The sequence below is a fragment of the Dendrobates tinctorius genome, unplaced genomic scaffold, assembly GCF_039654945.1.
Source record: "Dendrobates tinctorius isolate UK_male_01 unplaced genomic scaffold, ASM3965494v1 ptg000156l, whole genome shotgun sequence".
NCBI classification, from domain to species: Eukaryota; Metazoa; Chordata; class Amphibia; order Anura; family Dendrobatidae; genus Dendrobates; species Dendrobates tinctorius.
In genome coordinates this window covers 3,657,241-3,673,015 of record NW_027361823.1, presented here as the reverse complement: position 1 = coordinate 3,673,015, position 15,775 = coordinate 3,657,241, and the positions used below count along the sequence as shown (strand labels likewise).

At 39.8% G+C, this 15,775-nt stretch overlaps 1 protein-coding gene across 3 annotated transcripts in view; it reads left to right on the top strand.

Moving 5' to 3' along the window:
- The window catches only part of HERC4 (HECT and RLD domain containing E3 ubiquitin protein ligase 4), a 192,147-nt gene that overhangs the window by 43,334 nt on the left and 133,038 nt on the right, over positions 1-15,775 (top strand). For all 3 annotated transcript variants that reach the window (XM_073548139.1, XM_073548137.1, XM_073548138.1), the window contains exons 8-11: positions 1,819-1,979; positions 2,087-2,163; positions 13,548-13,672; positions 14,080-14,139. In XM_073548139.1, the coding sequence (XP_073404240.1) occupies positions 1,819-1,979; positions 2,087-2,163; positions 13,548-13,672; positions 14,080-14,139 (423 nt within the window). The remainder of the gene's footprint in view (positions 1-1,818; positions 1,980-2,086; positions 2,164-13,547; positions 13,673-14,079; positions 14,140-15,775) is intronic.

Genomic DNA, 15,775 nt, shown 5'->3' with positions numbered 1-15,775 from the left:
GTTAATAAACTTCTTGAATGTGGTTTTGAGTAGCTTGAGGGGTGCAGTTTTTAGAATGGTGTCACTTTTGGGTATTTTCTGCCATATAGACCCCTCAAAGTGACTTCAAATGTGAGGTGGTCCCTAAAAAAAAAAATGGTTTTGTAAATTTTGTTGTAAAAATGAGAAATCGCTGGTCAACTTTTAACCCTTATAACTTCCTAACAAAAAAATATTTTGCTTCCAAAATTGTGCTGATGTAAAGTAGACATGTGGGAAATGTTATTTAGTAACTATTTTGTGTCACATAACTCTCTAGTTTAACAGAATAAAAATTCAAAATTTGAAAATTGCGAAATTTTCAAAATTTTCGCCAAATTTCTGATTTTTTTCACAAATAAACGCAAAAATTATCGACCTAAATTTACCACTAACATGAAGCCCAATATGTCACGAAAAAACAATCTCAGAATCGCTAGGATGCGTTGAAGCGTTCCAGAGTTATTACCTCATAAAGGGACACTGGTCAGAATTGCAAAAAATGGCCTGGTCATTAAGGTCAAAATAGGCTGGGTCATGAAGGGGTTAATATGAGCATTATCACCACTTTCAGGATTCGTTTGAATCCCAAATCTGCTTGTGTGGGTGAATGCTTGGTTAACCCTTTAATGCCACAGCCATTTTATTTTATTTTTGCTATTTCATTCTTTTTCCAAGGGCCAAAACATTATTTTTCTACTAATAAAGCCATATAAGGGTTTGCTTCTCTCTCTTTTTTTTTTTTTTTTTTATTTTTTTTTTTTTGTTGAATGAGTTAGTTTTTTGAATAATCGAAAAAAAAAGGGGGTTTGAATGACACACTGCCTTATAAGGTTCTGAAAATGGGATAAATTCTAAATGCCTTGAAAGGTTGAAAAAAAAAATTGCAATTCCACCAATGATCTTTTTAAAAGCACACTTTGGGGTACATGCAGTGGCGTAACTAGTCTGAGCACTGGTCTTGATGGTCAGATGTTTGGGCCCTTGTAGCATTCTAAAACCTATAAATATGCACATTGCCTCTGCAGAGAAGAGGAGGACTGGAACTCTACTGCCACCTACTGGAAGTAGCAATCCTAAAAGTCAATATCAACCCTTTAACAAGTCTTGCAATATGACTGTGGATAAAGGCCAAACCAACTTTTTATCCTAAGTCATGTGGCAAGGCTCGTTAAAAGGTTGATATCGACTTTCAGGATCGCTGCTTCCAATAGGTGGCGCTAGAGTTCCAGTCCTCTTCCTCTCTGAAGAGGCCATGTGCATATTTAAATTACCAGAGGAGCATGCATGACTTATAAGTCTCCTCACTCTGACATGTCAGACCTGGTTTCTCCTGGTGGAGAGTGTCAAACGTTACCCCTTAGATCCAAGGTTCTATAAAGACAAGCGTGTACACCCCCATGTACAACGCCCCCTCCCCCCCACCCTGGGCCCCTTTCTGGTACAACGGTCCCCATTAGGAGACCTTCCTTTATTTTTTAAATTAAAAAAAGAAAAAATAATCTGCTCATAGGGGACTTGAACCTGTGATCGTTCATGTTCTATTCTGCAGTAATGCAATTTAGTAAAACGGTGGCCTCACCTAGCTTCCACCATTTAAATACCACAATAAGAGCTTTCTCCACTCACTCTTTTGAAAGGCAGGCGCTGGCTGTGGAATGAGCCCTACTCCTTAGTAGCTCCATACACTCTCACACGCCCAATGACTTTATAGTATTATGTCATGGGGTGTGAAAGGGTTAAATTAATAAAGTGCTGATCTAAATGCTGACAGAATTTTTCTTTTTTATGTACATGTAGGCAGCACACTCTGGCCTTCGTTCCATCATCTGGCCGTATCTACTCTTTTGGACTTGGTGGCAATGGACAACTAGGAACTGGTTCAACGTGTAACCGAAAAAGTCCTTTTACTGTGAAAGGAAACTGGATATCCCACAGTGATTACTCCCAGCATACTGACAGTAAGGGGCCGTTTATTTTAGGGGGTTGTGTATTGCGTTTTAGCCCGTTTCTGTTTCAGCTTGGTTTTCATTCATGTGTTGATTACCGTGAACTTACTTCATTGTAGGAATAGAGGGATACTACTGTGTGAAGAGAATTTTCTCTGGTGGAGACCAAAGCTTTGCACATTACTTTCATGTACAGGTAAACACAGGCACCTTTTGAAATGTTATTACTTCATATACCCTTTGGAAACACTGTTATTTTTCCTTCTTTGTTTTTTTTTTTTTTCCTCCTTGCTTTTTCAAAAGCCAAGAGCAGATACGAACTTTTGATCGTCCGTTATTGCATTCTAATGCAATGTTGCGGTGACTAAAAACATAATTCTGGTGTCTTGACTTTTTTTCTTGTTACGCTGTTTAGCAATCGGATTAATTCTTTTTTTATTTTTATAGCTTGAGTGATTCTGAACCCGGCGATACCAAATATGTGTATGTTTGATATATTTTTTTTTTATTGTTTTACTAGCTGAAGAGCCCGGCGTTGCCTGGGCATAGTAACCAACTGTGGTCTGTTATAACAAATTATAATGATTATATTGCACATAAAAACATTTCACATCATATCTTCACCACTACAGATTTGCAACACAAATTAAACGATTACCCAAGTATTGATAGTATTTTATTTTCAACTCACTCAAGATCCTTTTGATAAACAACATGTTTGGTTTTTGCTTTCGGTGCAAAGATGAACAGATTTTTGGCAGTTCCAACTCTTGAACAGATCACGTAAAGTTGACCATGAGAAAAGCATGGCGATTGCAAATCGATCCCTACTACTTTCAAGGACTGTCCCTGAGCATTGTTAATGGACATTGCAAATAGCAGTTGAACTGGAAACTGGAGGCGTTTAAAATCAAAAAACAAATCAGATGGAATGAGTGGAATTCTTGGAATGGAAATGTCCTCTCCTTTGGCACATCCTGTTTCTGAGCTGTGTATCTAACCCTCTCCTGTGTGATACTTTCTGCTGAGCTGTGTATATAATCCTATCGTGTGTTACTGACTGCTCAGCCGTGTATCTAATCCTATCCTGTGTGATACTGCTGAGCAGTGTATCTAATCCTATCCTGTGTGATATCGTCTGCTGAGCCGTGCATCTAACCCTATCCTGTGTGGTACGGACTACTGAGCCATGTATCTAATCCTATTCTGTGTGATACTGGGCTCCCCCTGCAGTCTGTGTCAGAGGGTGGTCTGTGTGGGCACGGTAATAAATTGTTATTTCCAGCTTTACAGAAGGACGATGACACCATAGAAATAAGAATAATAGGCCTCAGTTTCCACAACTGTCTACAAAGAAAACTGTTGCTGATAGCAACCAATCACAGCTCATTTTTCATCTTTTAAACAGCTCTGGGACAGCGTGGCGAGTTTTGAGTGGCGACTTTTGTGTTTCGACTTTTATGTGGCGAGGTTGGTGTATGTGTGGTGAAATGTGTGCTGAGGGTGGTATATGTGTTGAAGCACGTGGCAGTGTGTGGCGCATTTTGTGTGTGTGTTCATATCCCCGTGTGTGGTGAGTATCTCATGTCAGGGCCCCACCTTAGCAACTGTACGATATATACTCTTTGGCGCCATCGCTCTCATTCTTTAAGTCCCCCTTGTTCACATCTGGCAGCTGTCAATTTGCCTCCAACACTTTTCCTTTCACTTTTTCCCCATTATGTAGATAGGGGCAAAATTGTTTGATGAATTGGAATGCGTGGGGTTAAAGTTTCGCCTCACAACATAGCCTATGACGCTCTCGGGGTCCAGACGTGTGTCTGTGCAAAATTTTGTGGCTGTAGCTACGACGGTGCAGATGCCAATCCCTGACATATATTTATATATTAGATTTTGAATGGGGTGAAAGGAGGGTGATTTGAACTTTTATATTTTTAATCTGTTGTTGTTTTTTTTTTTGTTTTTTTTTTACTATTTTTAAAAACTTTTTTTTGCTTTCAGCATGCTTAAATAGTCTCCATAGGAGACTGGAAGCTGCCATAACCCGATCGGCACTGCTACATACAGGCGATGATCAGATCACCTGTATGTAGCAGTATTACTCACTTGCTGTGAGATGCAATTCACCGGGCGGCGCTCATAGCAATCCGACATTCACAACTGTAGAGGTCTGCAGGAGACCTGGTGGTCATGCCCAACCCATCGGTGATCTACAATCACGTGACGGGGATCACCGATGGGAGGATTTCCGGTGCCATTGTCGGAATCGCATGTTAAATGTCGCTGTCAGAGTTTGACAGTGGCATTTTACGGATTAATAGCCGCGGGTGGATCGCAATTCCACCCACAGCTGTTCCAGGCACACGTCAGCAGCTCAAAAACAGTTGACTTGTGCCGGCAAAGATATGGGCTCATTGCCAGAGTCCGCATCAATGGGGGAGACACAATTTGTGCGGTACTAGTACTGTGCATGTCATGAAGGAGTTAAACCAGTTGGTCACACTGTACAAAATAATTATTAAATAACATTTCCCTTATGTCTACTTACATCTTCATAATTTTTCAAACGTCAATTTTAGTTTGCCAGGATGTTAGAAAGGTGAAAAGTTTAGCAGCAATTTCTAATTTATTATATTTTGAATTTATCAAACTTGTTTCTTTCGGGACCTGTTCCGATTAAAATGGACTTTGCGGGGCCTATACATCGGAAGTGCCTCAAAAGCGATAGCATTTTAAAAACCGCACCCTTGAAATACTTTAAAACTGCTGTCAGGGAATGTTTAAACCTTCGGATGTTTTAGATGAATTAATGCTAATTCAAATGAAAAAAAAATTGTCAGTTTTACTCAAAAAAAAACTTTCATTAGCCCCATTTTCTTCTCTTTTACAAGGGATAGCTCAAGAAAATGGGTTGCACAATGTTGCCTAGTTTGTTCGGAGCACGCTGATACCCCACATGTGGCCAGAAACCTCTGCTTGGACACTGGGCAGGGTTCAGAAGGGAAGGAGTGCCATTTGAATTTTTGAACACAAATTTGGCTGAAATAGTTTGTGGGCGCCATGTCACATTTGCACGGCTTCTTAGGCACTCAAACAGCAGAAAACCCCCTAAAAGTGACCCGATTTTGGAAACTAGACCCATCAAGGAAATAATCTAGAGATGTGTTGAGCTTGTCAAACCCAAAGGTCTATCACAGAACTTTTTAAAAAGTTAAAACAAAAATTCTGTTTTTGTTTTTTTTCTGTTAAAATGTTTTTGGCACAAATTTGTAATTTTTACAATGGATAATGGGGAAAAAAGACCTCATAATTTGTTCTGCAATTTCTTCTGAACACGTAGATAACCAATATGTGTGCAAAGACTGCTGTTTGGGCACATGGCAGGGCATGGAAAGGAAAGCACTCTATTTGATTTTTGGAGTGTAAATTTGTCTGGAAAAGATTGTGAAAGCATTTGCGGAGCCCCTGCCATGCCAAAACAGCAGAAACTCAACAAAAGTGACCCCTATTTTGGAAACTAGATCCCTCAAGTACTTCATCTTAGAGGTGTTCTGAGAATTTTTAACCTACCCGTGATTCACAATATTTGAACATTTATATGTGAAACCAAAAAAATTACATTTTTTTCCCCACTAAAATTGTTTCAGCTCCAAATGTTTCAGTTCCATGAGTGGTATTAGAAGAAAATGGACCCCGTAGTTTGTTATGCAATTTTTTAATGAACGTGGCAGAACCTCTTATGTGGTTGTAACTATTGTTTGAGCACACGGCGGGGATTGGATGGAAAGGAGCGCTACTTGGCTTGTAGACTGCAGATTTTGTTTGAATAGTTTGTGAGGGCCAGATTAGCAGAAACCCCCACAAGTGACCCCATATTTGAATCTTCACTTCTTAAGGATTTAACCTGGGAGTGTACTGAATATTTTGAACCCACAGGTGCATCGAAGGATGTAATATTAATTAGGTTGTGGAAATATAATATTTTAGTGGTAAAAGTGTAATTTATGTACTTGCTGCAAGTTTGTCAGGTAGGCAAGGGTTAGTAGGTGAAAGTAGACCCCACAATTTATTGCACAATTTCTCCTGTACATGGTGCTGCCCCATATGTCATCAGAAACCACTATTAGGCCACACATCAGTGCTGCCTAACAGAAGCGCTATTTGGCTTTTGGAGAACATATTTTGCTTGAGTAGTTTGTGGGCAACATTTGCGGAGCCCTGAAGGTGCCAGAAAAGCAAAAAGACTCCACTGAAGAAACTGTACCCCAATGAATTCATATGCAGCAGCAGTGACTATTTTGTAACATCTACGCCAGGCTTTATTCTGTAGAATTGCTATATGCCAGTTTAGTGCCCATACATTGTGCCCAACTAGTTCTTCTGGTGACACACATCCTGTAAATTAATTGAGCTCTCCCCATTGCAATAATGCCAAACGTGGTAGCTTACTGTGGTTTAGGCACAGTGGGGCTCAGAAGTAGGGGGCTTTTGGATTTGGGACCGTAGAATTCACTGAATTTTATTTGAGGGGGCAGGAGCCATGTCACTTTTTCAGAGTCTTTGTTCTACCAGTAATGTGGGCACCACCTATAGTTTCTGTGACATGATGGACATGAGTGGGGGCGTATTTTGTGCCGGATAAATTAGGGGTTTTATTGGTAACATTTTGGGTTACATAATTTTCGATCTCTGGCTGGATCGCATTCTTGTGTTCTACGCTGAGCACTTACGTCGGGGTTTCTGTATAAATCCCACAAAATGTGATTCAGAGGAAACCCCCAACGGAATCACCCACCGAAATGAGGCATTTGGAGATACTTTGGCTCCCTTTTGGCATCCATCTTTTTCGGTGTTCACAGAACTGTGATCGATGACACGTACGCTACAAAGACCCCTACGATGATGGCACATTGCCCGAACAGAGACAAGATGGAATCGAAAGGAACTCCATGTGCCTCAAAAGTGAGTGGTTTCCTCGGGGGTTTTGTCTGAGTCACGGTTTTGGGGAATTTACACGGAAACAACCATGTAAGTGCTCAGCGGAGCGCGCAGGATAAATGTGAGCCAAATCTTATTCTGATTTTTGAGAGGTGGCATGAACAAATGGATAGCACTTCAAGAATAGTTATTTTTTTGCGGTTCACTGTGCACTGTAAATGATTTAACCCCTTCATGACCAAGCCTATTTTGACCTTAATGATCTGGCCATTTTTTGCAATTCTGACCGGTGTCCCTTTAAGAGGTAATAACTCAGGAACGCTTCAACGGATTCTAGCGATTCTGAGATTTTTTTTCGTGAGTTATAGGGCTTCATGTTAGTGGTAAATTTAGGTCAATCATTTTTGCGTTTATTTGTGGAAAAAACGGAAATTTGGCGAAAATTTCGCAATTTTCAAATTTTGAATTTTTTTTTCCGTTTAAACCAGAGAGTTATGTGACACAAAATAGTTAATAAATAACATTTCCCACATGTCTATTTTACATTAGCACAATTTTGGAAACACATTTTTTTTGTTAGAAAGTTATAAGGGTTAAAACTTGACCAGCAATTTTTCTCATTTTTACAACAAAATTTACAAAACCATTTTTTTTAGGGACCACCTCATATTTGAAGGCACTTTGAGGTGTATATATGGCTGAAAATACCCAAAAGTGACACCATTCTAAAAACTGCACCCCTCAAGCTGATCAAAACCACATTCAAGAAATGTATTAACCCTTCAGGTGTTTCACAGCAGCAGAAGCAACATGGAAGGAAAAAATGATCATTTAACTTTAGTCACAAAAATGTTTATTTTCTCAAGGGTAAAAGGAGAAAGTGGACCCCAAAAGTTGTTGTCCAATTTGTCCTGAGTACGCAGAAAACCCCATATGTGGGGGGGGAACCACTGTTTTGGCGCACGGCAGGACTCGGAATGGAAGGAGCACCTTTTGACTTTTTGAATGGAAAATTAGCTCCAATCGTTAGCGGACACCATGTCGTGTTTGGAGAGCCCCTGTGTGCCTAAACTTTGGAGCTCCCCCACAACTGACCCCATTTTGGAAAATAGACCCCCCCCAAGGAACTTATCTAGATGCATAGTGAGCACTTTGAACCCCCAGGTGCTTCACAAATTGATCTGTAGAAATGAAAAAGTACTTTTTTTTTTCACACAAATTTTAGCCTCAATTTTTTCATTTTCACATGGGCAACAGGATAAAATAGATCCTAAAATTTGTTGGGCAATTTCTCCTGAGGACACAGATACCTCATATGTGGTCATAAGCCACTGTTTGGGTGCACGGCAGGGTTCGGAAGGGAATGAGCACCATTTGACTTTTTGAATGGAAAATTAGCTCCAGTTGTTAGCGGACACCATGTCGTGTATGGAGAGCCCCTATGTGCCTAAACATTGGCGCTCTCCCACAAGTGACCCCATTTTGGAAACTAGACCACCCAAGAAACTTATTTAGATGTGTGGTGAGCACTTTGAACCCCCAAGTGCTTCACAGAAGTTTATAACGCAGAGCCTTAAATAAAAAATCATTTTTTTCCTTAAAAAAATGATTTTTTTAGCCTGCAATTTTTTTATTTTCACAAGGGTAACAGGAGAAATTGGACCGCAAAAATTGTCCGGTTTGTCCTGAGTACGCTGGTACCCTATATGTGGGGGGGGGGGGGGGGGGGAACCAATGTTTGGGCACACGTCAGGGCTCGGAAGCGCAGTAGTGACGTTTTGAAATGCCGACTTGATGGAATGGTCTGCGGGCGTCATGTTAATTTTGCAGAGCCCTTGATGTGCCTAAACAGTAGAAACCCCACAAGTGACCCCATTTTGAAACTAGACACCCCCCCCCCCCCAAGGAACTTCTCTAGATGTGTGGTGAGCACTTTGAACCCCCAAGTGCTTCACAGAAGTTTATAAAGCAGAGCCGTGAAAATAAAAAAAAAAAATTTCCTCAAAAAATGATTTTTTTTTAGTCCGCAATTATCTATTTTCACAAGGGTAACAGGAGAAATTGGACCACAAAAGTTGTTGTCCAGTTTGTTCTGAGTACACTGGTACCCCATATGTGTGGGGGAACCACTGTTTGGGCACACGCCGGGGCTTGGAAAGGAGGGAGCATTGTTTGACTTTTTGAATTTCAAAATTGGCTGGAATCAATGGTGGCGCCATGTTGCGTTTGGAGAATCCCTGATCTGCCTAAATAGTGGAAACCCCTCAATTCTAACTCCACCCTAACCCCAACACACCCCTAACCTTAACTACAATCCTAATTCCTACCTTAACCACAAGACTAACCATAATCCCAACCCCAGCACACCCCTAACCCTAATTCCAACCCTAACCCCAACACATCCCTAACCCTAATTCCAACCCTAACCCAAATTCCAACCCTAATTCCATCCCTAACCCTAATTCCAACTCTAATTCCAACCCTAGCCCTAACTGGGGGGAAAAAAAAAAAAATTTTCTTTATTTTATTATTTGTCCCTACCTATGGGGGTGATAAACGGTGGGTTAATTTACTTTATTTTGATCACTATGATAGACCCTATCATAGTGATCAAAAATGTACCTGAATGAATCAATTAATCTGCAGCCGGCAGATTCGACAGGCGCATTTTGGAAGATGGCAGCGCCCATGCAGGATTCAGCAGGGACGCCGGGACTCAGGAGGTACTGGGAGGGTGGAGGGGGGGATTGGAACGCAGGGGGAGCCATCAATCGGTGGCGGGGGGCGATTGCCCCGTCGGTGGGGGGGGGGGGGTCCGAGCTCGGTCTCCTGCCATGGCCTATGATATTGCAGCATTGGCCATGGCTGGATTGTAATATTTCACCCGACCCACAAGGAACGCGACCCGACGCCCCCCCCCCCCCCCTCATGACACAGCATATGCGTCACAGGTAGGATTGGCACCAACCTTCATGACGCATACGCTGTCACAGGTCGGGAAGGGGTTACTGGATTTATCCTTTGGGTCGGAGTGATTACGGAGATACCAGATTTATATATATATATGTTTTTTGTTTTGCTGTTTTCATGCATTAAACATGCTGTTTACATAAAGAAAAAAGTTATTTCCTCATTACAGTCTGACAGTTATCTCTTTATTTTTATTTTTTCGGTGAACAGAGCTGTAATAGGGCTTATTTTTTGTGGTACCATTTTGGGGTACATAACTTTTTACTGCTTTTTAGTCAGATTTTTCAGACACAGAATGAACAAAAACCAGTAATTGTTTTCATCAATTTTTTTTTTTTTGCGCCGTTCACTGTGCTCTCTCTCTCTTGTACATGCTATGGGTGTAGGATGCTGTTACCTGGAGCCAACTGGCATGGCGTTATCAGTTTATTTTAAAGAGGACCTATTCATGAAGTGTATGGAGACCAACACATGAAAACATTTTTTTTTTTTTTTTCCCCATTGATATCTCTGTGTGAGGTTCTTGTGTTTTGGCCGGACCTGTTGTACTCTTTAATGACGCCATGACGTTTTATCATGTTATCATACATATCTTATTGGTCTACTACGTCTCTTTAGTTATTGCTGCAGTGTTCAGTCAACCTCTGTGTGATATTTGGGTGTTTTTTTTTTTTTGTTTTTTTTCTTCGGTCCTTTCAACACCTTTTTTAATGGAGATTTGTATCTGTGGTTATTTTACTTATCAGTATAGTCGAGTATTATCTCATCATAGACACACAATAACCCAAATCATGTATCTTTTTAGATGTTTTTGATTGTCTTACATGGGACACCAAATAAAAAAACATGTTGGGTTTCATTAGGTAAAATAAAAAAAAATTATCTACTAATTTGGTAATCTAAGAAGTTATCTGACACTAAACATAGCAGCTGTCTTTTATGATCTGCTAAAGTAGATTTTAAACCAAAAAGCTATATAAGCTAAAAATCTCCATGGTTAAACAAGTGGTCTGTGAGCATAGCCTTGTTCTAAACATACTAAACCAAGACACAATCCGGCCAACAAAAATGTATACAAAATTGATCTCGTGTTTATTTTTTAATAATAAGAACATGATATAACATTGGGAGAATTCTACAAAGGCAATACTTGTGTGTGTAAAGCCTATAAATACACACGGTCAAAATTGCTGGTACCCCTCATTTAATGACAGAAAAAAAACCACAATAGTGACAGAAATAACTTGTATCTGACAAAAGTAATAATAAATCAAAAATCTATGAAAATGAACAAATGAAAGTCAGACATTGCTTTTCAACCATGCTTCCACAGAATTTTTTTAAAAAATAAAACACATGAAATAGGCCTGGACAGAAATGATGGTACCCTTAACTTAATATTTTGCTACACAACCTTTTGAGGCAATCACTGCAATCAAACGATTCCTTTATCTGTCAATGAGACTTCTGCATCTCTCGACAGGTGTTTTGGCCCACTCCTCAAGAGCAAACTGCTCCAATTTTCTCATGTTTGAAGGTTGCCTTTTCCAGACGGCATGTTTCAGCTCTTTCCAAAGATGCTTAATAGGATTTTAGGTCAGGGCTCATAGAAGGCCACTTCTGAATAGTCCAATGTTTTCCTCTTAGCCATTCTTGGGTGTTTTTAGCTGTGTGTTTTGAGTCATTATCCTGTTGCAAGACTCATGACCTGTAACTGAGACCAAGCTTTGACACTGGGCAGCACATTTCTCACTAAAATCCCTTGATAGTCTTGAGATTTCATTGTAACCTGCACAGAATCTAAACACCCTATGCCAGATGGAACAAAGCACACCCAGAACAAAACAGAACCTCCTCCATGTTTCACAGTAGGGACAGTGTTCTTTTCTTGATATGTTTCATTTTTCCATCTATGAACATAGAGCTGATGTGCCTTGCCAAAAAGCTCCATTTTTGTCTCATCTGTCCATAGGACATTCTCCCAGAAACTTTGTGGCTTGTCAACATGTAGTTTAGCAAATTCCAGTCTGTTTTTTTTTTTTTTTTTTTCAACAATGGTGTCCTCCTTGGTTGTCTCCCATGAAGTCCACTTTGGATCATACAATGACCCTTGATCTTGAAGTTCACCTTTAATCTGTTTCAAAGTTTTTCTGGGCTCCTTTGTTACCATTCGTATTATCCGTCTCTTTGATTTGTCATCAGTTTTCCTCCTGCGGCCACATCCAGGGAGGTTGGCTACAGTCCCATGGAGCTTAAATTTCTGAATAATATGTGCAACTGTAGTCACAGGAACATCAAGTTGCTTTGAGATGGTCTTATAACTTTTACCTTTTAACACGTTTGTCTATAATTTTCTTTCTAATATCCTGAGACAACTCTTTCCTTCGCTTCCTCTGGTCCATGTTGAGTGTGACACACACCATGTCACCAAATAGCACAGTGAGTATCTGTAGCCCTCTATACAGGCCACGCACCGATTCCAAGATTGTAGACACCTGTGATGCTAATTAGAGGACACATCTTGATTTAACATGTCCCTTTTGTCAGATTATTTTCAGGGGTACCATCATTTCTGTTCAGGCCTATTTCATGTGTTTTATTTTTTTTTAATTCTGTAGAAGCATGGTTGTAAAGCAATGTCTGACTTTCACTTGCTCATTTTCATAGATTTTTGATTTATTACTTTTGTCAGATTCAAGTTATTTCTGTCACCAGTGTGGGTTTTTCTGTCATTAAACGAGGGGCGCCAACAATTTTGACCACATGTGTAACTGACCTGATGCTCTTTAACTAAACAGTAGAGAAAATCAACCCATTACTAGTGATAATGTGTGGTCCGAGTATCTTGGGCGTGCTCGTATATTATGTTAGAGTCTCTGCGGCTGTATGATTCTCGGCTGTTACAGTCTCGACATACGCAGCTGCAGGGACTCAAGCGTATTATGTGAGCACCCCAAGATACCTGGATAACACGTTATGGATCATGTTTTCTCACACTACCCATTACATAATATGCTGAGAGCGATAATGGTGAAACAATGACAAATGTAAATTAGTATACAAACCAAGTTCCTCCTACGATGATACATTTCTGATTGTTTTGCTATCATCATTCGGTCAGTTATTTGTACGCATTACCCACAAGCCTTCAGTGTCTTATCGTAGTGGTCAGTAGTAGCTTATAATCTAATTTAGTCTTCTGTACTTGTACTATTTTCCTGTGCAACCCTTTGGTTTCCTTTTGTTTAATTTTCCCAATTTTGTATTATGTTCTTATTATTCAGAAAGTAAAGATGAGATCAATTTGTTTATTTTTTTTGTCCGTATTGTTTATTGGTTTGGTATAATAGTCCTATATTGGACACGGCAGCCAGTGGCTATTTACCCTAGACTTTGTTTTGTTCTTCTTCTAAGCATGAGGAAACCTCTCGAACATATTGTCCTATGAATAAGATTTAGTACCGATACAACGGCCCGAGTGTCGTCCCCATGGCAGGACTCCAGTATGAAGATAGTTATGATACAGAGGATTTGTATGTAGCAACTCCAAAAATGTCTATGGAAGAAAATGAAGCAAGTGATGGGCTGAGCAAAGTATGACGTTGGTTTTTGAGAAAACGGCTCATTTCTCATCTTCACTAAATATTAAACTGTTACATTTCTCATTTCTAGAACTGCCTCCCACCCGATGACTTCAGAAACTGTAACCATTCCAGACACATATGGGCCATAAATGAGGAGCTCATTCAAAGATGGCTGAGTTACTCATCAGGACGGCTTCCACTAGATATAGTAAAGTAAGTAATGCTGAGCAACAAAAACAAATTATTACATTGTGTGATAAGTGTGACCATTTTTGACTTTCTTTTGTTGTTGCAATATAAAATTCGCTTTCTCATTTCCACACACAAATTGGAGCTTTTGGTCATTTTTGGTGTTATAATAAAAATGTATCTTATGATTTAGACTGGCAAAATACTGATATGGCTACATTTTGCAAGTCTGTGCCTATTTGCATGTCTCTTGTTACTTCAGTTGTAAATGCTGAATAAAGTGAATAATAATTTCAGAAATGTAAATGCTAAACGAGCAATCCTGGTAGAACGCAGTGAAAATGATTTTTCGTTTGTGGGTCACCTGTGCATTACCCATTAGCCCTGACTGATCATTCTTCTTTTTTTTTTTTTTTTGTTTGCCTCAATAGTGAAATTGATAAAGTATTCTCGTCTGCTGCTTGTATAAATGGAAGTTTTCTCTCTACCAGGTGAGTATTGTGTATTGCTTCTCATCTGTATCCTGTATTGAATGATTTCTGATGGCCGGGGGCTACACAAAGCAAATCTCTAAAAATTGTGTCGTATAGTAAAGACCTACTTTACAATTATAAATGTTCACCCATTAAAGTGGGTGTTCTCATCTTGTAGGTCATCGGCAGGCCACTTCTCCCTATTGGAGCATTAGATGCTGCTGTTATATACATATACATATTTTTTTAACTAAATTATCAGGATCTGACGATTAGACTGCAGCGGTTTTCCATCAATATTTGGTAAACTAACTAGAGTGGAAAACCATTAGGCCTGCACTACCTATATTATTTTTTTTTTTTTTTTTTTAATGGTCACTAGCAAAATACAGAAACATATCTCTTCAAAGACAACAAACAGGTTTGCAAAATGAAAATACGTAAAAGAGTAATGCTCAATTTATTGATCCTCTGCTGCTTTTGTGCTGATGTTTCCTTGGTTTGCTGCCGGTCTCTGCTCATCCAGTTCCAGCTACAGTCATATGTAAAAGTTTGGGCACCCCTATTAATGTTAACCTTTTTTCTTTATAACAATTTTGGTTTTTGCAACAGCTATTTCAGTTTCATATATCTAATAACTGATGGACTCAGTTATATTTCTGGATTCAAATGAGGTTTATTGTACTAACAGAAAATGTGCAATCTGCATTTAAACAAAATTTGACCGGTGCAAAAGTATGGGCACCCTTATTTTCTTGATTTGAACACTCCTAACTACTTTTTACTGACTTCCTGAAGCACTAAATTGGTTTTCTAACCTCATTGAGCTTTGAACTTCATAGCCAGGTGTATCATATCATGAGAAAAGGTATTTAAAGTGGCCACTTGCAAGTAGTTCTCCTATTTGATTCTCCTATGAAGAGTGGCATCATGGGCTCCTCAAAACAACTCTCAAATGATCTGAAAACAAAGATTATTCAACATAGCTTTTCAGGGGAAGGATACAAAAAGTTGTCTCAGAGATTTAACCTGTCAGTTTCCACTGTGAGGAACATAGTAAGGAAATGGAAGAACACAGGTACAGTTCTTGTTAAGCCCAGAAGTGGCAGGCCAAGAAAAATATCAGAAAGGCAGAGAAGAAGAATGCTGAGAACAGTCAAGGACAATCCACAGACCACCTCCAAAGACCTGCAGCATCATCTTGCTGCAGATGGTGTCACTGTGCATCGGTCAACAATACAGCGCATGCATAACGCCTTTTTGTATGACCAAACAACTCAATCTTTGTTTCATCAGTCCACAGGACCTTCTTCCAAAATGTAACTGGCTTGTTCTAATGTGCTTTTGCATACCTCAGGTGACTCTGTTTGTGGCGTGCTTGCAGAAACGGCTTCTTTCACATCACTCTCCCATACAGCTTCTCCTTGTGCAAAGTGCGCTGGTGCGCTGTATTGTTGACCGATGCACAGTGACACCATCTGCAGCAAGATGATGCTGCAGGTCTTTGGACGTGGTCTGTGGATTGTCCTTGACTGTTCTCAGCATTCTTCTTCTCTGCCTTTCTGATATTTTTCTTGGCCTGCCACTTCTGGGCTTAACAAGAACTGTACCTGTGTTCTTTCATTTCCTTACTATGTTCCTCACAGTGGAAACT